General features: G+C 36.1%; 1 protein-coding gene across 1 annotated transcript in view; it reads left to right on the top strand.

Moving 5' to 3' along the window:
* Nucleotides 1–27,632, top strand: part of LOC137760564 (selection and upkeep of intraepithelial T-cells protein 1-like) — a 90,584-nt gene extending 62,952 nt beyond the window's left edge. The window contains 1 exon segment of the mRNA XM_068537534.1: nt 27,475–27,632. Within this exon segment, the coding sequence (XP_068393635.1) occupies nt 27,475–27,632 (158 nt within the window).

Below are 27,632 nucleotides of genomic sequence, written 5' to 3'. Positions count from 1 at the left end.
ATAAAAACAAATAATCTACAGGGCAAAATGGAAGTAACTCTGAAAATAGAAATAAATCTATACCCATCAGTAATTAAATGTCATATCTATCCATAATTAAACATGTTCATTGAAAGAAAACTATTTTCAAATCTATGATGTTTACAAGAGACTTAACTAATGCTCAATGACAGAAAAGTTGAAAATACAGGGATGCAAAGACCAAAACTATGCAACTTTTACCAAAATATATGTTGAAAGATATATTAATATTCTGTAAAAAATAATTAAAAAGAAATAAGTAGGAATAAAAAGGTCATCCACAAAATAAAGATAAGAACCATGAACCAAAACTTTCTAAAAATTAGTGCATAGTACATAAACACTAATAATGCACTCTTAACCTTCCTACACTGTTGGTGGGAATGCAAATTGGTGCAACCACTATGGAGAACAGTATGGAGGCTCCTTTAAAAACTAAAAATAGAGTTATCATATGATCCAGCAATCCCACTCCTGGGCAAATATCCAGAAAAGACAAAAACTCTAGTTTGGAAAGATACATGCACCCCAATGTTCATTGCACCACTATCTACAATAGCTAAGGCATGGAAACAACCCAACTGACCATCAACAGATGAACGGATGAAGAAGTTATGGTATATATATCTGCATAAGACTCATCATGTACAAGGGAACCACACCATTCATGGTTGACTTATCAAAATCAGTGGAGGATGTAAGGTAATGAGAGGGCATATTCAAAGTGCTGTTAAAATTTCAAAGAATTTGCATATGGTCCTTTAATTCTCCCTGTTTTTATATAGAGAGAGTCAGCCCTTTTATTCTCTTTTTTAAAACTTTATCCAGGTATAATGATGTACATTATATCGCACACATTTAAAGTGTACAATATGATGAATTTTGACATATCCATACACCCTTTAAACTATATAATTAATATCCATTAATTCCAAAATTTTCTTCATACTTCTTGATAATCCATTCTTTACTCTCTTCCCACCACCACCCTCAGGCAAACATTGATATGTTTTCTGTCAACAGAGATTAGTATGTATTTTTTTTTAATAAATTTATTTGTTTATTTTTGGCTGCATTGGGTCTTCGTTGCTGTGCACAGGCTTTCTCTAGTTGCACTGAGCGGGGGCTACTCTTTGTTGCAGTGTGCGGGCTTCTCATTGTGGTGGCTTCTCTTGTTGCAGAGCATGGGCTCTAGGTGTGTGGGCTTCAGTAGTTGTGGCACGTGGGCTCGGTAGTTGTGGCTCGCAGGCTCTAGAGCGCAGGCTCAGTAGCTGTGGTGCACGGGTTTGGTTGCTCTGCGGCATGTGGGATCTTCCCGGACCAGGGCTCGAACCCGTATTGCCTGCCTTGTCAGGCGGATTCTTAAGCATTGCGCCACCAGGGAAGTCCCTAGTATGTATCTTTTAGAATTTCATTTAAGTGGAGTCATAAAGGGCATATTCATTTTTATCACACTTCTTTTATCCAGATTAATTATTTTCAGATTTGTCCTTGTTGTTTTATGTACAGCTGAATAGTATTCTATTGTATGGACATGCAACTCTTTGTTTAACCATTCAACTGTTGATGGACTTTTGTATTGTTTCCAGGTTTTTTGCTCTAACAAATAGAGCTGCTATGAACATTTGCGTGTAAGTTTTTGCATGATTGTATATGTCTTCATTTTCTTTGGTTAAATATTTAGTAGTGGAATGGCTAGGTCATATTATATGTGTAAGCTTCACTGTTTACAAAACTGCCAATTATTTTAAAAGTGGTTATACCATTTGAAAGTCGTACCAGAAGTGAATGAGAGTTTCAGTTGCTCCACATTCTAGTCAACACTTGTAAGGCCAGTCTTCGCATTTTTAGCCATTCTAATGTGTGCATAACAGTAACTCACTGTGGTTTTAATTTGTCTTTCCTTAAAAACTATGATATTAAACATTTTTCATGTTCTTAACCTTCATTTCATTTTAGTTCTAAAAGTAACTACTACATTTAATAGCAGTAACTTTTAGCAGTAACTTTTATTTTCCAAAGTCATTTCTTCTGTTTATAAATCTTTGAGTTTTATTTACTTTCCTGAATATCTTAAATCTGTCACACTACTGTCTTCTAGCTTGAAGTATTACTATTGAAATATCTGATCATAACCTGATTTTATTTTCCTTTCATGTTGCTTGTTGTTTGGCTAGGTGACCAGAGGGATATTTTTCTTTTGCTTTAAATGTCCAGGAATTTTAATAGAACATGTCTTGCTAATGATTGTTTGAGTCTGAATTCTTCTGCATGTGATGTGCTTAGTTAATATGTAGCATCAAATCTGGGTGGTGTTTTTTTTTTTAATGGAAGGTTTTCTTGAATTATAGTTTTTTTTTTTTAAAGGAATTCCTTTATTTTTATTATTTATTTATTTATTTATTTATTTTTGGCTGTGTTGGGTCTTCGTTTCTGTGCGAGGGCTTTCTCCAGTTGCGGCGAGTGGGGGCCACTCTTCATCGTGGTGCGCGGGCCTCTCACCATCGCGGCCTCACCTGTTGCGGAGCACAGGCTCCAGATGCGCAGGCTCAGCAGTTGTGGCTCACGGGCCCAGTTGCTCCGCGGCATGTGGGATCTTCCCAGACCAGGGCTCGAACCCGTGTCCCCTGCATTGGCAGGCAGACTCTCAACCACTGCGCCACCAGGGAAGCCCTGAATTATAGTTTTTAGTATTTGTTTTGTTCTTTTGATTTGGCTTTGCGTTCCAATGTCTGCTATTATACGTATTTTGAATCTTCTTTGCCTGTATTCACTTATTTCTCACATTTTCTCCAATCTTTTGTATATCTTTATTCATGAATATACATTGGCACTTAGTTTTTGTTGGTAATGTTTCCCAGTGGATTTTGTTTTAGCTATCCATTGGGTTGGCCCAGAAGTTTCTCTGTTTATTATTATGTGGAGAAAGAGGAAGATTTAGGTTCTAGGTCATATTTTCTATCTTTCCAGAATTTCCTTTGTGTGTAAATTTTTATATATAATTTTCTTTATACCTATAATTATTTAAAATATTTTTGAATTTCTAGAAGACTTTAAATTGTTTTAAATATTTTTTTAAAAATTGATATCCAACTAAATTTCAGTGTCATCAGAGAATGTGGCCTGTATGGTACTTATTATTAAAGTTTTTGGACTTCTGTAATTATAATATGTGATTACTGTTTGTTAATGTTTTATTTATGGTTGGAAAGAATGAAATTTTTATCATTAGATATTGAAACTCTGTACTTCTTTCATCTTATTTTGTATATTATCCAACTATATCAGATTTCTTTTGATTATTACTTAGGGATTATTTTTTCCCTAGCTTTTTATAATTAAACCTTCTGTAGTCTTAAGTTTTAATTAGATTTCATTTAAATAGTATACTGCTGGATTTTTTAAATTCATTTTTTAAGTTTTACTAGAGTTCCTAGTCCATTTAAACTTATTGTGATTATGAACATAGTTAAATTTACTATCTTATTTTGTGTTTACTATTTGTCTCATCTTTTTTATGCTTTGTTATTTATTTTCCTTAATGTTCTCTTTGGGATAGATTGGATTTTTCTCAGTATATATTTTTCTTCTCTTGTTCAAATATTTTAATTCTACTTGTGCAATATTAGAGACCCCATTAGAGATTTGGGAATTTAAAATTAAGTTTAAAAGGTATAAAATTTATCAGTCTATTAACTATTTTTCTCAACAACAAAAAGTTTCCTGAACATTTTCACTTTGTCCATATTCTAGCAATTTTTATGCTTTTTTCCTCTACTACATTAGTTTCCATCTGTCAGTTTTAACCAATGAGAAGAGATATTAGTGGCTTATAAAATATTTGTTAAATTGGATCTCACAGATATATTTTTATCTTTACGTAAATATCATCAATCTAAATAGTCATTTGAAAATATTTCAGGATTATAATGCTTAATACAAATGAATTTTCAATTTCCCCTTTAACTCTGAGTTTGCATGTATCGTGCCTCCTGTCATTTTCCTTCATTATTTGATCCATTCATCAAGATACTTGGCAGGTATATTTTATAAATGGCAGCTATATCAAGTAAAGCTGAAAATTCAAATAGCCTTTAATTCTGAAATTCCACATACATCTCATTGAAGCTCCTATACAAGGAGACACATTGAATAATTTTCTTAGCAGCATTGCATTTAGTACCAAAAATTGGAAATAGGAGAATGACGCATAAAGTGTTACATGCCAATGCAAAAGAATGCTGAGAAAAATGCCTTAAAATGAAATTTTAAATAGACATATGCACACAATGTTATAAAATATACACACACACTTATAAATTCACAGTAAAGATGAACCTTAATTCCTGCTTAATGCTGATAAGGGTGTTGAAGCAATAAAATTTTTACTGAAAGCAACCCCAAATAGCATGAGAACCTGGATACCTAGAACTCAACCAAGACTACTGAGGTAGAAGATCTTGGAAATGTAATCCAGGTCAATGTTTTTCCTATCTGAACTTATCTGAGACAAGGAATCATACAACAATGACAAACAAATCTCAGAGGACTTTAAAATGAGGCAGAGAAAGAATACCTCAGAGCACCCACACTATCTGCCATGCACATTTATCAGTCCAAAATAATACAGTAATAAAATTAGCATGGCTATACTAATCATGAGTATAAATATGCTTTACAGCACACTTTTCATCCAATAAGCATTTGGTGGGAATTGGAAATATGGAAGAAAGAGAAAGGAAATGTAAAAATTAGGAAACCAGGATTTTCTAACAGGAACATGTTGAAAAAGCAGTATTAACCCTTGTCTCTAAGTTCTTGTTTACTTTTACTTCTATATGGAGTTATTTAGAAATTAGGATCAGTAAGGAAGAAGAGCAAGACCCAGAGATGTGGCAGAGCTTGGAGTTTCAAGTGATTTTGAGTAGAGCCAGCATATGGCTGTAATTAGACATCACTCCCTGTATACAGATATACTGAAAGATATGGGAAAATCACAGCTGTGGCTTAAGGATTTCTGAGGATGCTAAGAAAACAAAGTAATTGGAGTCCCATAATAACACATAGACAAAGGACTTCAAACATCAAGTTACCTAGCATAGGGAAGAAATTCCGTTAATTTTTTTATCTTTTAATTAGGCTGTCAATTATTTGCTTGAATACTCCCAAGTATGGTGAACTCACGATTATCTTGAGACAGACTTCTTCCTGGCTGGAGAATTCTGAATGTTAGAATTTTCTTTCTAGGATGTGTTAAAATCTACATCCATGTAAAGGGGTAAGGAGAGTAAACTTTAAGACAAATTACAGTAAATAATCATTTTGGAGAAGAAAATCAGACAAAAATTCCTAAGCAGAGAACTCTAAAAGACAATTCTCTACATCCTTCAATTATGGTTTATTGGTAGTTTTGGAGCTCATAAATTACATATCTATCAGAGGAAATCTGACGTCAATCAGGGAAATGCATCAGAGGGCTATTAGCATGAAAGTCTACAGTTAAAAATTAAATAAACAGATAACAGGTCTTTTGTGCATTGAACTAAAAGAATGATTTTGTAAAATAAGTGTAGGAAGCATAAAGTTTCCAAATGAAGCCAGAATACTTACTCTGATAAGTGACACAAGGGAAAATTTTAGTATATAAATTTATTTCAGGGTTGGCTTTCATAATGACTGAAGTTATAACAAAGGCCAAGGGCAGAAACAAGTTCCAACTATAATCTAGAAGAAACTTGGAAGAAGTTTACATTCAGAGGGAAATCAACGTGGTAGATATCAGGGAGATAGTCTTCCTAAAAAGCTAGAAGTCCTGAAGCAAAAATACTGACTTACGGAAATACAGTCATTGACTGAGCTTTTTATGCCAGGATAAAGGCATATAACGTTGTTTAATTTGATTCAAGAACCAGGAGATTTGGTTGTCTGTAAATTTCTCCTTAAACTAAAGTAGAATTACTTCTCTAAGGCCACTATGGAATCATCTTTATTTAACCTACATTTTTAAAGGATAGCATCATCTGGAACAAAATCCTGGTTGGAACTTATTTCCTTCCGATGTGTCAAATAGATAATTCCATTATTTTCTGCCATTTGTATTATCTGTTGAAAAGTCAGCTATCTGTCCTATTGTTGTTTCTTTGAAGACAATATGTCTTTTATTCTCAGACTGCTTTAAACAGATTTGTTTCAATTTGATTTCCATAGTCTGACTACGATGTGTTTGATATGGTTTATCCTGCTTGAGGTTCACATAACTCCATGAATACATGGGTTTAAAAATAGCATTCCAGTCATTATTTCTTCAAATACATCTTCTGCTTTTGGGTGTCTAGTTACATATCTGTTATATCCTTTCACTGTTTCTCTTATATCCCTATGAATTTTTCTTTATTTTATATTCTTTTTCCTCTCTGTTCTTCAGTTTGGATATTTACAATTAAATAGTCTCCCAATTCCCTAATCCCATGTTCTTTCTGCTGAATATGCTGCTAAACTCTTTTTAATGAGTTTTTTATTTCAGAAGTTATATTTTCTCCTCCTGGGAATCCCCAATATTTTCCTACCATAGATTCCACTTCTATGGTAATGTTATCTATCTCTTCCTCTGCATGCTTGAACAAATCAATTAAAGTTATTTTAAACTTATCAGCTAATTTCACTATCTCAGTCAACTTTAGTCTGTTAGGTCTGTTTCTATTGCCCATTTTTTCCCTTAGTTTAAGTTCAGAGGGTTCTGTCCTTTCTCATATGTAAAAATAAAAAATTGATCTAAGGACATTGTGATCGTGTCCTTAAATGTGTGTCAACTTGACTACACTTTCCAGAATGCCCTTTCATTTATGTTTCCAGTTAGGGTAGGCCATAAGGAAAATTCCTGGGAGAAGGAGGGTGGAAAGGAAGCAGCAGCCATTTTTGTAGTTTGTATATGTTGCTGCTGATCTGCTGATTCCTTTCATTGGCATGATGTAGAAGCTAGACCTGCAATTGCTCTACTTTCCCATGAATCCTCCTTCAACTTCTCTGAGTCTTAAGCCAAATGTGTGTGTGTCAATTGTGATGAAGGGCTCTGGCTTCTGCAACATACTCTCTTCAACAAGGTCAAAAGCAATAAGAATGCATATGGGTTTCAGTCCATCCTAGTGAGGGTCTACTTCATGCATGTGGGTTCCATCCTGCTTGTACCCTTGCTATTGAAGTCCATTCTACTCCCTCTTCCAGTACTAATAGGAGAATTCAGGCTGTCATTTTCAAGGTTACCACTGAGCTGGAAAGCAGGGGATAAGAACAGGTTAAGTTAGAATGCCAGTTAGAATGCCACAAAGCTCACTGTTCTTACTGAAATTCAGCTATTTTTTTCTGATTAAGTGTTCCCCTGGTTGCAAGCTTGTGGTTAGTTTCCAGAGTTCTGAAAAAAGTTGATTTCTGGTGCATTTTTTCCTAGTTTACTTACTGTTTTATAAAGGGTAAGTATCAATCAGCTCAGGCTGCCATAATAAAATACCATAAACTGGGTGGCTTAAACAACAAGCATTTATTTTCTCACAGTCCTGGAGGCTGGAAGTCCCACATCAGGGTGCCTGCATGGTTAGTTTCTGGTGAGGCTTCTCTTTCTGGCTTGTAGGTGGCCACCATCTTGTTGTGTGCTCACATCACCCTTTCTTTTTGTGCAAGCAAGGGGAGAGAGAGAATGAACGAATTCTCATGTCTCTTCTTATACAGACACTAATCCTACTGGATCATGGCCCTATCTTTATCACCTCATTTAACCTTAATTATTTCTGTAAAGGCCCTATCTCCAAATAAGTTACATTAGGGGTTAGGGTGTCAACATATGAATTTTGGGCAAGGGCGTGGGCCACAAACATTCAGTCTGTACCAGGGAAGGATTTTTGAAGTTTCTTACTTTACCATTTTCACTGATGTACTCAAGCATTTTATAAATATGTGTTTTATTCATCTTTTTGAGTAGTTCTCAAAGAAGAGTTCAGGAACCACTTGTTCTGTCATGGCTTGAGGCAGAACTATCTACTCCTTCCTGTTATATTTTTATATATGACCTGTCCCTTTTTTTCATAACAAATCTTAACAATGGTGTGTGTCTGTTTTACTAGGGGAAAAATCAGTTCTTTTTGTTGGGACTCTGAACATTTTTTATTTGATTTCTGTTTTTATATTAATTGATTCTACATTTTACTTTCTGAAATTCATTTTCTAGTTTCTTGGTTTGTATCTAGCTTCTTGATTTGGTAAGGGTATACTCTCAAATGAAACATGACCCCTTTCTGGTGTATATAGAGTCAGAGATCTTCACCTCAGACTCCACTAGAAGTGTAGTATCAGTCAAGCCACAGGATACTCAGATCTTCTTCCAAAGTTTTTACCAATGGTATCCAATATAAACAACATCTCAAAAATACAGGGACTTTTAACTCTTTGATCTTGGGCTCATTTTAAAATTCTGTATCTTAGCCTATCTCTTACAGGCATACCTACCTACGTTCTTAAATGAGTTAATGCCAGGAATAAGGAACATTCTCTCTAGCTACTTAATAATAATAATACTTGATATTTCCAATACTCTCTTTCTGAAAGTTATTATATGTAATGTTAAATAGACATTTTACTTTTGATTAATTCTTGAGTTAGGAACTCATTTGAAATGTAATAACTCTAATGGCATCAACTGTATTAACATTATCATATTTCTCATTGGAATAATTGATGCATTATATTATGCTAATAAGTTTCCTAATAGTAAAGACCCTTCTGATCCTCTACTTGGATGAGCTAGAAGTTAATTTTCATGTAATGTTTAATTTCACTTACAAGTATTATATGTATAATTCTTGGCTAAATTCAAAAGTTGTATTTTTTTTTTTTTGGTGCTCTTTGACAGTGTGCATATCAATATATGCCAGCTTTGTCAAATAATTAGGAAAATTTGCTCCTTTTTTTCCCCTTCCCTTCAAGAAAAAAAAAAAGTGCACCACTGAAAAATCTGTTATGAAAGATTTAAAAATGAGTTATTTAAAAATAACTCATCTATAACCTACTTAAGAGACAATTCTGTATGTTTTTAAATAAACTTGAGGTATCGAGAAATATATTTGTTGTAATCTATGACTCACAATATACTGTCACTAATATTCAATGTCTGCCCTACCCCAAACTCCAGGAATAGAATTTTGGCAACAATTTGTACCCCTTACTTTTCTAAGAATCATCCCTGATATACTATGGTTGATATAGTACGATTTTCAATATTTTAAGTCAATTCTGTTCATTTATCTTTGTCCATAAAACAGTCTCTATCATCAGAATAATAGTTTTGAATAATATATTATTAATCATTTTCTTATATTTTATTGTCTTCATGTAATTTACCCCATATTTTAAACATTTTTGTGGTATATTTTACATTTTATTTTAATTTAACAGCTAGGGTTGTCATCTGGAGATTTTTCAAATGCATAGTGTTAATTCCTATCCCATCCCTGTTCCAAAATTTCTAATATACTTGCCCTCCTCAGAGTTCCCAATGTGATTCGTCAATTCCTCATTAGTGAGAAGTACTTCTAAAAGGCATATTTTGAGGGAAAAATGAACAGTACTGATTAAACAAGTGGATGTGTTGGGGGCAGGAAAAGAGTCTGAGAAGATGAAAAAAGTTAAGAGCGATGCCCAGGTTTATTTTTTGAGAGATCATAAAAATAGAGATACTAATAATCAAGATAGAAAAATAGGAGTGCGGAAAACAGAATTACAGAACATTGAAGGGGAAGGCGTACCAATTCTGGGTATTGATTTTGATGTGTCTATGGTAAAGATAGGTAGCAGGCAATTGGATCGGGATCTGGTCTTAGGTCATGACAAGTGAGATAATGAAATCATCAACTTAACAGAAATATGTGAAAGCGGAAAATTAGATGATGTTGCACAAGAAAACAAAACTATAGAGTACTAAATGTAAAAGAGTTCTCTGTAATATTAATATTTTAGAGAACCATCAGAATAGGGGATGGTGGGTACAAATATCTGACACATATAGGGTTATTGAAGCCATTACTGCTTTTATCAGAAGTTTTGCTAAACTAAATCTCATGTTGCTCCTTTGGTACAAATTGCTGGCTGCTAAAGAGTTGCTCAGTCAAAAAAATCTCCCTCTTGTAACTAGTTGTGTTGGCCATGATTCTTTAAAATCCAGTTCACTGAATTTTATACGACTGCTTTAACCAACCTCAGACCACTACTAAAATGTAATGGGACAATGTGGTAGAATGTTATGTTTCAGGGATGACAAAATACTGACACTTCAGTAAAAATTAGTTTATCAAAACTCAGTAATGACCAACGAGGAAATGAGTCCCAAGACAAGGTGACTTTAATGAGCTCATTTACTATCTTGTCACACATCTTGGCCATGAAAAACAGTACCGCATCTCAATTAAGTGAAGTTCTTTTCTCCAAGAAGCAACATTGATGTTTAAATAAGTTTAAGCATTTCTAGATATGCCCAAGGAGAGGGCAATAAACAAATATTTTCCTAAATCATTTTAAAGATTTTCCGTACTTAATATAGTGTCTGTGATTCTAAAATTTATGTGTAACAATTTATAATAGTGTATTAATATATATATTTTAAAATCAATATGTGAATTACCGTATGGACCATGATTGTTTTAGGCTTAAAGAAAAGGAAATGAATAATCTGTGTACCTGTACAACCCTAGAAAAAAATGTCCTTTTCAATTTACTCTTCAGACCTAATAATATTGAACAAAATATTCCTATATGATAAAAATTCAGTCCTGCCGGAAAGCCAAGGATTTCCAGATACAACACATTCTCAGAAATATGCTGAACTCAGACTCTACAATTCATTTAACTGTGTCATCAGAGAAGTACATTAGCATGTTCCTAGTTCTCATCCACCACTCAGATCTTACAAAGGAACTTTTCAAATCACCGGGGAACTAAGAGAGAATCAAGACTGCTTAAAAACAAGCCTTTCTTACAAAAACTCTATCCCTTAGCATCACTGAGTGTTGCCCCCTATTGCTTTATTTTCTCCTAATTTCTGAGCCCAAAACATTAATTATCTTAAAAGTCCAATTCAAACCCCACCTTCTTCAGAAATCTTTCTTTGAGTTGTTAGGTCCACGTCAAACTTTTCCTTCTCTGGTATTTTGGATTAAGGTATAAAAGTTCACTCTCTTAAAGTCTCATGTAGACACTCATACATTGCCTTGGATTCATTTTGCACTGAGAAGACAAGTATATCATGTTTAAATGTATTCCTTTTCCCAATGCATTTCACTGAGTTATATTTGTAGTCATCACATAAATACAAATTAAGACCCAGTGAGATAGCACCACATGCCAACCAGAATGGCTAAAATTTAAAACACTGGCACCTATTACTAATGTGTAGCAATTATATTTTCTGTGTAATTACTAGTATTAATATCAGTATGCAGCATTATTTTTCAGGTATTTATTTTTTCATCCCTTTGCACTGAAACTGACTTCATCATTAAGTTTTAAGCATACACTCTAGTCAGGATTCTCCAGATGTAACAGGACATATGTTAATAGGAATTAGCTCATGTGGTTACAGAGACCACGAAGTACCACAGTCTGACATCTGCAAGCTGAAGAACCTGGAAAGCTGGTGGTATAATTCAGTCCAAATCCAAATGTCTGAGAACCAGGGGAGCTGAAAGTGTAACTCCCAATCTAAAGCTAATAGCCTAAGAACTGAGGGTTATTGGTGTTAAGTCCTGGAGTATGAAGGCCTGAGAACCAGGATCTCTGATGTCTGAGGGCAGGAGAATATGGACATCTCAGTTCAAGAAAGACAGAATTTGCCCTTCCTCCACCTTTTTGTTTTATTGGATTGGACGGTTCAACAGATTGGATGATTCCTGCCCATATTGGAGAGAGCCATCTGCTTTACTCGGTCTACTAGTTCAAATTCTAAACCCTTTGGCAACATGCTCACAGACACACCCAGAAATAATGTTGTATCAGTTATCTGGGCATCCCATAGCCCAGTCAAGTTGACACATAAAATTAACCATCATAGCATATGTCCTGAAAACCAACCATCTTCTATTTTGTAATTTCATCCAATTTGAGTCTCAGTTTGAAAATCAGAGATTTTAGTCCATTTATATTTCTGATTATGGTACATTTGGATCATTTCAGGGAAATATTTAGATTTTATGATACATTTATTTGTTTCTTAACTTACCACTTTTCCTACATATGAGATATTCTCCCAGCTTGAGATCTTAACTATGGTACAATTACATTTGGCTCAGGTAATTTCTCATGTAAATTTGCAAAGAAGATACATAGGTAATATATTTTAGAACTCTTTGAACATCTATGAAAATTTTAATTTGCTCTCATACATTGGAAATTATTTGGGCTTGCACAAAAGTGCAGGCTCTTAGTCCAAAATGCTTTTTCCTCAAAGTTTTATTTTACTGGTTCTACTGTCTTCAAGTGTCCTATGTTTCAGATGAGAAGTTGAATGTCCATCCCTGTAGAAAACCTGTTAGGGAAGCAGTGAGCATTACTCAAGGTGTATAGATTCAAGCCTAATTAAAGTTAGATATGGGGGAGAAGTGTACATCAGAGGCCATGCTGGTACTCACTGACCTCCATAGGACAATGAAGATCAAGGTGAAAATCTACATTTTCTAGATAGAACAAAATTGGAGAAAGAAAAGAACCCCTTTGACTGTAATGTTTTGTACAGTTAAGTACTAGAGTGTAAACAAGTACAAACAATCATTTTCATGTAAATTACAAGTGTCATTCAAGAAGCCTTGAATGATGGAGAGATACATAAAGACAAGCAAAGATAACGGTTTAAGTATCATGCAAGCTACAAAATTTGAGAGCTGTCTACTATAAACTTGGAGAGTACAGTTTTGAAAAGGGAGTAGAGTCTCTCCCAAGACACGTACAGTTCTAATTCCATATTGGGATATTTGGAATATATTTGTCAGGGAAGAAGTTAAGTGATATGGTTTGGAAGTAGAACATTAACTCAAATATCATAGCTATGACCCATTCCTTTGGCAATTGCAGTCCAGGTAAAGGAAGCCTGATACCTCTGCAATTGCTTGACTTAGATAGAAACAAGTCAGGACAAGACACACACTTTGGCCCCTCTCAGAAAAGGGGCATTCCTGATTCACAAGCTTAGGGCACTGGTAGATATTTTGGACACCACCAAATTAGGATCAATTTGGAATCGACCTGATCCTCTTTTGACAGAAGGGAAAAACCTAGAACAGTGGCAAGAAAGGGACAAAATGAACTTATGTTAGAGTGAGCACAGCCCGTTTCTGGCTCTTATGCTGTTTCTTTTGCTTTCTTTTTGTTGGCATGCTATTCTTACATGGACATTGTTTACTATTTGGATGATATGCTACCTCTCCCTGTATGTGGGCCTTCATTTTCATCTCTGGCAGGAAGCAGAGCCTTAACAAAAGACTCCACTGGGGCAAACACACTTTTGTCCTGTCTTTCTTACCCTTGTCCTGATTTTCTTCCTGACTGCTGTGCCCTGTTGTACTAGCCTTCCTTCACAACTGTAGTAGTAAAGTCAACAGGGCAGATCTTTGTTGAACTTACGGGTCTAAACCATTTGGTGCCATTTTAGTTCATGGTATGAGGCTTAACTCAAATTTAAATAGCAGTAGGCCCAATCTCCACTTGCTGAAGTTTAACTCTTTTGGAGAAAGTTCTTAATACTATGGAGTGCTAATTTTCCTAGCCATTCCTCTGTTTATCACTTCCCTTGGGAATATTGTTGGTATAATCAGTGGATAGTAAATAACAAGAAGTGAAGATTCAGATTCTGTAACCCTGCCCAAATATCTCTACCTCATTTCTATTTCCAGTATCTAGAACTGGAAGAAATGATTATAAAAGAGACTAAAGTTTAGGTGTCTATGGCCCACATGGGGGAAAAAGCCTCTAGAATTAAATGTCGAACTTTAAGCAAAATGAGAAAAGTTTCAGTAAGTGGGATTTTTTTTTTTGAAGTTTTATTCATGGGCTTGAAAGGGCAGAGTATGAAGCTTAATGTGATCTCCATTCTTCCTCACTATGTGACCCCCAATTTCTTAAGGGAACTACACTTATTTATTAGTCCCAGAGAAGTATAATGGTTGAGTGATTAATTAGGGTTTGGAGCTATGGCATTCAGAAGGGTATGAAATGAATCTGCTTTTGTTGCTCTGGCTCTTATGCATCTGCTCTTTCTTTTTGCTTACATGTGACTCACATAGGAATTGTTCATGATTTGGATCATATGCTACCCGACCCTCGACACGTGTCTTCATTACCATGTCATAAGTTTTAGGTGAAGGAAGAGTTACATAGAGATGTCAAAGAGGACCTTCCCTGTGGAAAGAAAACTTTCAACAATTAATTGGTCAGCAGCTAGGTGTGGCTGGGCTGAGGTCTTTCTCTGCTGACGCTGAGTCTTTAATGTAAATGTTAAAACCCCTATTGTCACAATTATGTGTTCTTTTATCGGTTAAGGGGGATTTTGGAATTTAGTAGAATGAGCACTTAGCAAGACATGAGGTAAACCCTAAAATGCCCTTGTTCTTCCTGCTGATGCAGAAGAAAACATGTGAATAACCCACGTTACCATTTTCTTCTAGAGCTTATTTAATCCTGTAACAGAAGTTTTAAGAGTATAGGCTTAACACTCAGGGGATTCAGGTGGGGTTATAGGAGACAACATCCTCAGAGCTCCTACCCTTGCTGCCTCCCTTACCCTTCAGGGCTTGCAGTAGACGAGAAATGAGTATGGCAAAAAATATCATCAGTACAGTCAGGATTACACGTATATCACACATCCAAGTATGATACAATGGGAACAGGTCATTGGAAACAGAGACTGGAAAAAAGAGAAGATTAAAAAAACAATATTTTTTTAAACAAAATGAAACGGAGACTGAAAAAGATGCACAAATAAGGGAAACAGATGTGTAGAGCCCCCTAAACAAGGAGAAGAGGGAGCATTGACAAAGGAAAATCTGTCTTCTAGCCCTCATTTACTTGTCTTTTCTGAGCCTATTTTGTGACAGCAACTCCAGGCTTTATGACAAGATAAGACTTGGTAGTTTGGATGAGCCAGAGGGTGCATGCAATTTGGGCTGAACCATGAATGCAAACTATGAGGTGCCATCTCTACTCACTTATCCACAGGTAACCAAAGACAGACTCTTATTTGCTTTTATACTCTTGGTTAGGAGCTGTAGAAGCAAAGAGTTCCAGAAATGTCATAGAGATAATACAATGGGCCACTGGGCAGTTTGATAAAACAAAATTATTTGTAATTGCAGCTCAGTGGTAGAAGGCAAAATTTGAATATGCAATATGCACTAGATATCATCACAATGTTGAAGGAGCTCGAAGTCAATCTATTTAAGTAACAAATGGACAAATAGTGATAAAGAAGGAGCCATGATCATTCAATTCAAATCTTTAAAAGTCTGTCATATTCATAAGACCCTTAAAGGGTCAATAGAGAAGTTAGAGATAGTAGTTTTCATTTCATTAATGCCAAATGTTGTCACTAAAATGTAAGCTCTAGAAGGTCAGGGTCTTTTAATTTTTTGTTTATTGTTGAATCCCCAGTATTTAGAAATATGCCTGGCACATAGTAGGCCCTTATTAAATATCTGTTAAATAAATTAGAGCTACAAAAACAACGTTCAGCAGAAATCAGAAACAGATCCAAAACAATTTTAGATATTTCAATTATAAGACAGAATATTATAAAACACTTATACATATTATATTTCAAAAATTGAAAGAGACAAGCTAAGAAATATATGCAGGACAGAAAATGATAAAAAGTAACATGAGCAATGGTACATGTGAAAAGTAGTAAATAGAACAGACGGTACTGAAACATAATACCTAAAATAGAGAATTCGAAGGATGGGTTTCACAACAAAGTAGTCATATTTCAGGAGGTAATTAATAAGCTGGGTATAAATGGGAAGACATGAACATGAAGAGAAAACGTGGCAAATAAAGAAGAGAGGAAAGAGCCATATACCATGGAGTAGAAATTTCTGACTGATAGTTATCTAAAGTTGTAAAAGAAGAAGAGTTAAAGAATGGAGAAAGGGAAGTATTTGAAACAATGGTAGTTGATAATTTTTGAGACCTGGTAAAAAACATTAACTTAGAAAATCAGGGAGCCCTACAAATCCCTATTATGAAAAATTAAAAGAATTCCACACTGAGGTATGCACACACGCACACACACACACACACACACAAAGGCAAATAAAATCTCTTTAATCAGCCAGAGAATAGAACAGTTCACATTCAAGAGTCGCAATCAAACTGACAGCAGATTTCTCAATAGAATAGCAGCAGTGGAAGCCAAAAGAGTGAAATAATATATTCAGTGCACTGAAAGAAAATAACTTCCAACCTAAAATTCTGTAGCCATTGAAATAAAGTTGAGGTAAAGGTTGCCAGACGGAAAGAAAAGTCTGAACTGAAAGAAAGAATAAAGATTAAAAAAAAAAAAAAGCTGTAAATATATGGATAAATATAAATGGACAATGTTATATAAAGCATGATTATAATAACCTCTTATGAGGCTTAACTATACCTAGAATTAAAATCCCCAATAACCACAGTATGTAACTGAATGGGGCTAAACATTATTAAATTATTCCAAGGTTGTTTTATAATCTGAGAGTGTTTAAGGTATTAATTTACTTTAAGCTTGGTAAGTTAAGTGTACCTGTTATAATTTCTAAGGGAATAACTTAAATAATAGAAATACTGTATAAATTATATGCCAATTATAAGTGATAACAGATAGAATGATTGAAATTATAAAAATAAAAATGGAATTACTAAAAATACACAATAAAATAAAAGTGAATGTAAGAATGGAAACATGTATATAAAAGAGGAAGGTCAAATAAGCACAAAAATTGTTAGAGATTTGAAACATCAATAAGCAAAAGAGATAACTGATCCATTTAAATGACAATTATTGTCAAAATAGATTTACAAATTAAAATTTAATTATATGACTTTTACAAAAGGAACATAAAAGCATAAGCACACAGACAAGTTTAAATATAAAAGATTTTATAAGATTGAAGGTTAGAAAAAGATATACAATGCAAATACAAAGCAAAAGACTACTGGTGTAGCCATACTACATTTGACAAAATAGCTACTAAGGTAAGAAAGCATTATTAGCTACACTGTAATGATGATTGTTCTCTTTCATCAGTAACATTTATCAATTTTAAATGTGCATATACCTAATATGGCTTCAAGCATGTAAAGAAAAAATTGACAAATTAGATAATTTACATTCAATGTAATTATTGATATGTTTGGATTTAAGTTTACAGTTTTATTATTTATTTTCTATATTTTCCCTACTTCTTATTTCTGTTTCCATTTTCCTGAATTTTTGGAGTACTTTGAACTTTTTATTATTACACTTTAATTTATCTTTTGTGCTTTGAAATTTATCATTTTGTATAGTTTTTGTCCATTTGTTTGGTTTCAGTGGTTGCTCTAGGTATTAAAATATACATATTCGACTTTCTACAACCTACTTAGAATCCCAATTTTACCACTACAGTTAGGTCCCTCTACTGTCCCTATTTATGTTGTAGTTGTCTTATATATTACATCTATATCTAGATACATTAAAATCCAATCAGACAATATTGATTTTTGCTTTCCACCATCACACATGTTTTAAAGGTTTTTTTTTTTACTTACCTCCACTGCTATGGTCTAAATTTTTGTGTCCCTCCCAAAATTTACATATCAAAATCCTAACACCGGATATGACGGTATTAGCAGACTTTCGGAGGTCATGAGGTTGGAACCCTCATGAATGGGATTAGTGCTATTATGAAGGAGATCATGCAAAGCTCCCTGAATCCCTTCTTCCATGTTAGGACACAGTGGGGAGGTGCCAGCTATGAACCAGGAAGAGGGCCCTCACCAGAATGTGACCATCCTGGCACCTTGATCTTGAACATTTCAGCCTCCAGAACTGTGAGAAATAAATTTCTGTTGTTTAGAAGCTACCAGATTTGTGGCATTTTGTTATAGCAGCCTGAAAGGACTAAGACATACAATTTGCTATACACTTCCTGTAACTGTACCTCAACTGTATCCAGAGCCAATTAGTAGGACAACGTGGAGAAAAATAGTCAATGGTTTTTCAAGAACTCAAGAGGAGAAGAACATTCTAACAGATTTACCCAGATATTTACCATTTCTCTTACTCTTCCTTAATTCCCAATGTCCACATCTCTTTCTGGTATTATTTACCTTCTGTTTGAAAAATTTCCTTTAGCAATGCTTCTCAATAGCTCAAAAATAACTTAAAAACAATGGTGTGTAGATACATGACAGATAGATGATAGACAAATAGATGATAGATAGATGATAGATGATAGATAGATAGATAGATAGATAGATAGATAGATAGATAGATAGATAGGTATTGCAGCATATTTATTGTAGTCTGAGGGTTGTTTAGGGTATTCAGACCTCCCATATGGCTGGAAACAGAATTCCATTTTGTACACTCTTACATATTCTTACTACTTTCTAATTGACCTCATAGAGCTGTCCTTTGTGTTCATCTTTGTTAAGATTTGAAACTTGAGTTTATAATTGGAGCTACAAAGAGATGTAATGTGCTTTGTTTGTGGGTATTTAGAAATGTGTAATAAATTTGAAAAAGCCTTAGAAAATAATAAAGTGATTCTTTTGCTTACTTTGATAGTCATTGTCTTATGTAAATACTTCCCGGTGACTGCAAAATAATGAAAGGTATTGCTAAATTCTCAGATACTATCATAATAAGGCATATGATATAGTATAATCTCACTTCTAAATGACATCTAAATGCATAGTCAAGAGGGTTAAATGGTAGGTTTCAATAGTCTTGAAACTGAGTAGGAAATAAAATAAGTAAAATTTTGTATTTTAATTTTTTCATTAATTTCTCAAAGAAGATCTCTAATCCAAAAATGCTTATGAATCATGACTTGGAGCCAACCTATAGGTAACATCAATAATTGGGTTTTATAATGGAAAAGAATATGAAAAGAATATATATATGTATAATTCAACCACTTTGCTGTACAGCAGAAACTAACACAACATTGTAAATCCATTATCGTTCAATAAAATAAATTTTAAAAAATAATTGGGCTTGGTCCCAAGTGCCCTTCAACAGAGATTAGTTTAGGAAGGTATGAGAGGCTGCCGAGGGCCAAGGCTGCAGCAGCCCAGAGCCACTCCATTGCACATCCTTGGGGCCAGTTGTTCCTACAAGCAGCTGCGAGGGGAGGGAGGCAGCCTAATGTCTCAAGACAATATTGGGAGGATTAACACACATCAGAGCATCGTGACTATACCAAGGATTAGCACAGATGTCTTTTATCAAAGACTCATGCATAAGAGGACCTTCAATATGACAGAGGGGTGAGACGTGGAGATCATCTTCCTGCCCACAAATACATCAGAAATACATCTACATGTGGAACAACTCTTACAGAACTCCTACTGAATGCTGGCGGAAGACCTCAGATTTCCCAAAAGGCAAGAAACTACCCACGTACCTGGGAAGGGCAAAAGAAAAAAGAAAAAACAGAGACAAAAGAATAGGGACGGGACCTGCACCTCTGGGAGGCAGCTGTGAAGGAGGGATAGTTTCCACACACTAGGAAACCCCTTCAATAGCGGAGACGGGGTGGGGTGGGGGCTGGCGTGGGGGAAGCTTCGGAGCCACGGAGGAGAGCGCAGCCACAGGGCTGCAGAGGGCAAAGCGGAGAGATTCCCGCGCAGAGGATCGGTGACAACCGGCACTCACCAGCCCGAGAGGCTTCTCTGCTCACCCGCTGGGGCGGGTGGGGGCTGGGAGCTGAGGCTCGGACTTCGGGGGTCAGATCCCAGGGAGAGGACTGGGGTTGGCTGCGTGAACACAGCCTGAAGGGGGCTAGTGCGCCACAGCTAGCTGGGAGGGAGTCCAGGAAAAAATCTGGAGCTGGCAAAGAGGCAAGAGACCACTGTTCCGGGGAGCGCGAGGAGAGGGGATTCAGAGCACCGCCTAAACGAGCTCCAGAGACGGGCGTGACCCGCAGCTGTCAGCGCGGACCCCAGAGACGGGCAGGAGACGCTAAGGCTGCTGCTGCAGCCACCAAGAAGCCTGTGTGCGAGCACAGGTCACTCTCCACACCTCCCCTTCCGGGAGCCTGTGCAGCCCGCCACTGCCAGGGTCCCGTGATCCAGGGACAACTTCCCTAGGAGAACACACTGCGCACCTCAGGCTGGTGCAACATCACACCGGCCTCTGCCGCCACAGGCTCGCCCCTCATTCCCTAACCCTCCCTCTCCCAGTTCTGAGTGAGCCAGAGACCCCTAATCAGCTGCTACTTTAACCCCATCCTGTCTGGGCTGGGAACAAACGTCCTCAGGTGACCTACACACAGAGGCAGGACCAAACTCAAAGCTGAACCCCAGGAGCTGGGCAAACAAAGAAGAGAAAGAGAAATCTCTCCCAGCAGCCTCAGGAGCAGCAGATTAAATCTCCACAATCAAGTTGATGTATGCTGCATCTGTGGAATACCTGAATAGACAACGAATCATTCCAAATTGAGGAGGTGCACTTTGGGAGCAACGATATACAATTTTTTTCATTTTTCTCTTTTTCTGAACATGTATTTGTATGCTTCTTTGTGTGATTTTGTCTGTATAGCTTTGCTTTTACCATTTGTCATAGGGTTCTGCCTGCCCATTTTTTGCTTTTTGTTTTTTAAGTATATTTTTAGTGCTTGTTATCATTGGTGGATTTGTTTTTCGGTTTGGTTGCTCTCTACTTTTTTCTTTCTTTTTTTTTTCTTTTTATTATTACTTTATAATTTTTTTATTTTTAATAATTATTTTTAATTTTAATTAATTTATATTATTTTATTATTTTTTTCTTTCCTTCTTTCTTTTTCTCTCCATTTTCTTCTGAGCCGTGTGGCTGACAGGGTCTTGGTGCTCCAGCTGGGCGTCAGGCCTGCACCGCTGAGGTAGGAGAGCCGAATTCAGGACATTGGTCCACGAGAGACATCACGGCTCCACGTAATATCAAATGATGAAAGCTCTCCCAGAGATCTCCATCTCAATGCTAAGACCCAGAACCAATGACCAGCAAGCTACAGTGCTGGACACCCTAAGCCAAACAACTAGCAAGACAGGAATAAAACCCCACCCATTAGCAGAGAGGCTGCCTAAAATCATATCAAGGTCACAGACACGCCAAAACACACCACCAGATGCAGTCCTGCCCACCAGAAAGACAAGATCCAGCCTCATCCACCAGAACACAGGCACTAGTCCCCTCCACCAGGAAGTCTACACAACCCACTAAACAAGCCTTAGCCACAGAGGGGCAGACCCCAAAAAAAATGGGAACTATGAATCTGCAGCCAGTGAAAAGGAGACTCCAAACACAGTAAGTGAAGCAAAATGAGAAGACAGAGAAACACACAGCAGACGAAGGAGCAAGGTGAAAACCCACCAGACCAAACAAATGAAGAGGAAATAGGCAGTCTACCTGAAAAAGGATTCAGAACAATGATAGTAAAGAGAATCCAAAATCTTGGAAACAGAATGGAGAAAATACAAGAAACGTTTAACAAGGACCTAGAAGAACCAAAGAGCAAACAAACAATGATGAAAAACACAACAAATGAAATTAAAAATACTCTAGAAGGGATCAATAGCAGAATGACTGAGGTAGAAGAACGGGTAAGTGACCTGGAAGATAAAATAGTGGAAATAACTACTGCAGACCAGAATAAAGAAAAAAGAATGAAAAGAATTGAGGACACTCTCAGAGACCTCTGGGACAACATTAAATGCACCAACATTCAAATTATAGGGCTCCCAGAAGAAGAAGAGAAAAAGAAAGGGACTGAGAAAATATTTGCAGAGATTATAGTTGAAAACTTCCCTAATATTGGAAAGGAAATAGTTAATCAAGTCCAGGAAGTACAGAGAGTCCCATACAGGATAAATCCAAGGAGAAACATGCCAAGACACATATTAATCAAACTATCAAAAATTAAATACAAAGAAAGAATATTAAAAGCAGCAAGGGAAAACAACAAATAACATACAAAGGAATCCCCATAAGTTTAACAGCTGATCTTTCAGCAGAAACTCTGCAAGCCAGAAGGAAGTGACAGGACATATTTAAAGTGATGAAAGGGAAAAAACTTACAATGAAGATTACTCTATCCAGCAAGGATCTCATTCAGATTCGACGGAGAAATTAAAACCTTTACAGACTAGTAAAAGCTAAGAAAATTCAGCACCACCAAACCAGCTTTACAACAAATGCTAAAGGAACTTCTCTAGGATGGAAACATAAGAGAAGGAAAAGACCTACAATAACAAACCCAAAACAATTAAGAAAATGATAATAGGAACATGCATATCGATAATTACCTTAAATGTAAATGGATTAAATGCTCCAACCAAAAGACATAGACTGGCTTAATGGATACAAAAACAAAACCAATATATATGCTGTCTACAAGAGACCCACTTCAGACCTAGGGACACATACAGACTGAAAGTGAGGGGATGGAAAAAGACAATTCATGCAAATGGAAATCAAAAGAAAGCTGGAGTAGCAATTCTCATATCAGACAAAACAGACTTTAAAATAAAGACTATTACAAGAGACAAAAAAGGACACTACATAATGATCAATCCAAGAAGAAGATATGACAATTGTAAATATTTATACACCCAACATAGGAGAACCTCAATACATAAGGCAAATGCTAACACCCGTAAAAGGGGAAATCAACATTAACACAATCATAGTAGGGGAGTTTAACACCCCACTTTCACCAATGGACAGATCATCCAAAATGAAAATAAATAAGGAAGCACAAGCTTTAAATGATACATTAAACAAGAATGGACTTAATTGATATTTATAGGACATTCCAAACAAAAACAACAGAATACACTTTCTTCTCAAGTGCTCATGGAACATTCTCCAGAATAGATCATATCTTGGATCAAAAATCAAGCCTTGGTAGATTTAAGAAAATTGAAATCATATCAAGTATCTTTTCCAACCACAACGCTATGAGACTAGATATCAATTACAGGAAAAAATCTGTAAAAAATACAAACACATGGAGGCTAAACACTACACTACTAAATGACCGAGAGATCACTGAAGAAATCAAAGAGGAAACCAAAAAATACCTAGAAACAAATGACAATGTAAACACGACCACTCAACACCTATGGGATTCAGCAAAAACAGTTATAAGTGGGAAGTTTATAGCAATACAATCTTACCTCAAGAAACAAGAAACATCTCAAATAAACAACTTAACCTTACGCCTAAAGCAATTAGAGAAAGAAGAACCAAAAAAACCCAGAAGTTAACAGAATGAAAGAAATCATAAACATCAGAGCAGAAACAAATGAAAAAGGAATGAAGGAAACAACAGCAAAGACCAATAAAACTAAAAGCTGGTTCTTTGAGAAGATAAACAAAATTAATAAACCATTAGCCAGACTCATGAAGGAAAAAAGGGAGAAGACTCAAAGCTATAGAATTAGAAATGAAAATGGAGAAGTAACAAATGACACTGCAGAAATACATAGGATCAATAGAGATTACTACAAGCAACTCTATGCCAATAAAATGGACAACCTGGAGAAATGGACAAATTCTTAGAAAAGCACAACCTTCCGAGACTGAACCAGGAAGAAATAGAAAGTATAAACAGACCAATCACAAGCATTGAAATTGAAACTGTGATTAAAAATCTTCCAACAAACAAAAGCCCAGGACCAGATGGCTTCACTAGAAAGAAGCTAACACCTATCCGTCTCAAACTCTTCCAAAATATAGCAGAGGGAGGAACACTCCAAAACTCATTTTATGAGTCGACCATCACCCTGATACCAGAACCAGACAAAGAAGTCACAAAGAAAGAAAACTACAGGCCAATATCACTGATGAACATAGATGCAAAAATCCTCAACAAAATACTAGCAAACAGAATGCAACAGCACATTAAAAGGATCACACACCATGATCAAGTGGGGTTTATCCCAGGAATGCAAGCATTCTTCAGTATATGCAAATCAATCATTGTGATACACCATATTCACAAATTGAAGGAGAAAAACCATATGGTCATCTCAATAGCTGCAGAGAAAGCTTTTGACAAAATTCAACACCAATTTATGATAAAAATCCTCCAGAAAGTAGGCATAGAGGGAACTTACCTCAACATAATAAAGGCCATATATGACAAACCCATCGCCAACATCATTCTCAATGGTGAAAAACTGAAACCATTTCCACTAAGATCAGAAACAAGACAAGATTGTCCACTCTCACAACTATTATTCAACATAGCTTTGGAAGTTTTAGCCACAGCAATCAGAGAAGAAAAAGAAATAAAAGGAATCTAAATCAGAAAAGAGGTAAAGCTGTCACTGTTTGCAGATGACATGATACTATACATAGACACTCCTAAAGAAGCTACCAGAAAACTACTAGAGCTAATCAATGAATTTGGTAAAGTAGCAGGATACAAAATTAATGCACAGAAATCTCTTGCATTCTTATACACTAATGATGAAAAATCTGAAAGAGAAATTAAGGAAACACTCCCATTTACCATTACAACAAAAAGAATAAAATACCTAGGAATAAACCTACCTATGGAGACAAAAGACCTTGATGCAGAAAACTATAAGACACTGATGAAAGAAATTAAAGATGATACAAATAGATGGAGAGATATACCATGTTCTTGGATTGGAAGAATCAACATTGTGAAAGTGACTATACTTCCCAAAGCAATCTACAGATTCAATGCAATCCCTGTCAAACTACCAAGGCCATTTTTCACAGAACTAGAACAAAAAATTTCACAATTTGTATGGAAACACAAAAGTCTCCGAATAGCCAAAGCAATCTTGAGAAAGAAAAACGGAGATGGCGGAATCAGGCTCCCTGACTTCAGACTATACTACAAGGCTACAGTAATCAAGACAGTATGATACTGGCACAAAAACAGAAATGTAGATCAATGGAACAGGATAGAAAGCCTAGAGATAAATCCACGCACATATGGTCACCTTATCTTTGATAAAGGAGGCAAGAATATACAATGAAGAAAAGACAGCCTCTTCAATAAGTGATGCTGGGAAAACTGGACAGCTACATGTAAAAGAATGAAATTAGAACACTCCCTAACACCATACACAAAAATAAACTCAAAATGGATTAAAGACCTAAATTTTACGCCAGACACTGTAAAACTCTTAGAGGAAAACATAGGCAGAACACTCTGACATAAATCACAGCAAGATCCTTTTTGACCCACCTCCTAGAGAAATGGAAATAAAAACAAAAATAAACAAATGGAACCTAATGAAACTTAAAAGCTTTTGCATAGCAAAGGAAACCATAAACAAGACAAAAAGACAACCTTCAGAATGGGAGAAAATATTTGTAAATGAAGCAACTGACAAAGGATTAATTTCCAAAATTTACAAGCAGCACATGCAGCTCAATATCAAAAAAACAAAAAACCCAATCCAAAAAAAACTGACATTTCTCCAAAGAAGATATACAGATTGCCAACAAACACATGAAAGAATGCTCAACATCACTAATCATTAGAGTAATGCAAATCAAAACTACAATGAGATATCATCTCACACCGGTCAGAATGGCCATCATCAAAAAATCTACAAACAATAAATGCTGGAGAGGGTCTGGAGAAAAGGGAACCCTCTTGCACTGTTGGTGGGAATGTAAATTGATACAGCACTATGGAGAACAGTATGGAGTTTCCTTAAAAAACTAAGAATAGAACTACCATACGACCCAGCAATCCCACTACTGGGCATATACCCTGAGGAACCATAATTCAAAAAGAGTCATGTACCACAATATTCATTCCAGCTCTATTTCCAATAGCCAGGTCATGAAAGCAACCTAAGTGTCCATTGACAGATGAATGGATAAAGAAGATGTGGCACATATATACAATGGAATATTACTCAGCCATAAAAAGAAACAAAATTGAGTTATTTGTAGTGAGGTGGATGGACCTAGAGTCTGTCATAAAGAGTAAAGTAAGTCAGAAAGAGAAAAACAAATACCGTATGCTAACACATATATATGGAATCTAAAAAAAAAAAAAAAGGTTCTGAAGAACCTAGAAGCAGGACGGGAATAAAGATGCAGACCTACTAGAGAATGGCCTTGAGGACACGGGAAGGGGGAAGGGTAAGCTGGGACAAAGTGAGAGAGTGACATGGACATATATACACTACCAAATATAAAATCGATAGCTAGTGGGAAGCAGCCACATGGCACAGGGAGATCAGCTCGGTGCTTTGTGACCACCTAGAGGGGTGGGATAGGGAGGGTGGGAGGGAGGGAGATGCAAGAGGGAAGAGATATGGGAACATATGTATATGTATAGCTGATTCACTTTGTTATAAAGCAGAAAGTAACACACCATTGTAAAGCAATTATAGTCCAATAAAGATGTTAAAAAAAATAATAAAATAAAATAAAATGGTGATGACCTGAAAAAAAAAAGTAGAATATGTGTAAAATAATTCTGAATCATCCAAACAATGGAAAACTTTGCAACCATAGAAGGAATAGGAAAAAAATCATACACTGATATGAAGTTTCTTTCTGTTTATACAATTATGTTAAAAAAAAACCAAGCTGCAAAGCATATACCATATTAGCATTTAAAAAGAAGATATGGATATATAAATATTTATATATTGATGTATATAATACTTTTATATCTGTATGTATGTACATGTGTATCTTTCAAAATATTTATTTATTTATTTATTTGGCTGCACCAAGTCCTAGTTGTGGCATGCGAGCTCTCTTAGTTGCGGCACGTGAACTCTTAGTTGCAGCGTGTAGGATCTAGTTCCCTGACCGGGGATCGAACCCGGGCCCCGTGCATTGGGAGCATGGAGTCTTAGCCACTGGACCACAAGGGAAGTCCCTACAAGTGTATGTATATGTATGTTATGCACATATATAAATATGCAAACTATATCAGGAAGTGGTCCAGGGTAACATTACCAAGGAAATGTGGAGATGACTCTTTTCTGTCCTTACCTGCTACCCTCAGAAACATGATGGCCTCCTCATAGATGTCACGGTCTTTAAAGAAAGAGTGGTACTGCTCCCCATCAAGAACACTGATTGTGGATCCTGAGGGTCACTTTGCCCTCTCCCAGGGTGTCCTTCAGGAGCACTGTGCGATTCATAGAGCTGTGAGTGCTTTTTCCAGAGAGTTCTTCCCCATCCTTGTACAGGTAAGCCAGATGGGAATAGTGCTCATGAAAGCACACTGTGGCAGGGACAGCTGGCAGCTGAGCTCAGCACTTCCGCCCACCAGGACCACCTGGTGGCTCCTGGAACCGCTCACAGTGAACTGCTCTGCGGAAGAAGTCGGAGACCGGATTTATTCTGA

The sequence above is a fragment of the Eschrichtius robustus genome, chromosome 3, assembly GCF_028021215.1.
Source record: "Eschrichtius robustus isolate mEscRob2 chromosome 3, mEscRob2.pri, whole genome shotgun sequence".
NCBI classification, from domain to species: domain Eukaryota; kingdom Metazoa; phylum Chordata; class Mammalia; order Artiodactyla; family Eschrichtiidae; genus Eschrichtius; species Eschrichtius robustus.
The sequence above is the reverse complement of the archived record's forward strand: the minus strand, read 5'-3'. Positions and strand labels throughout refer to the sequence as shown.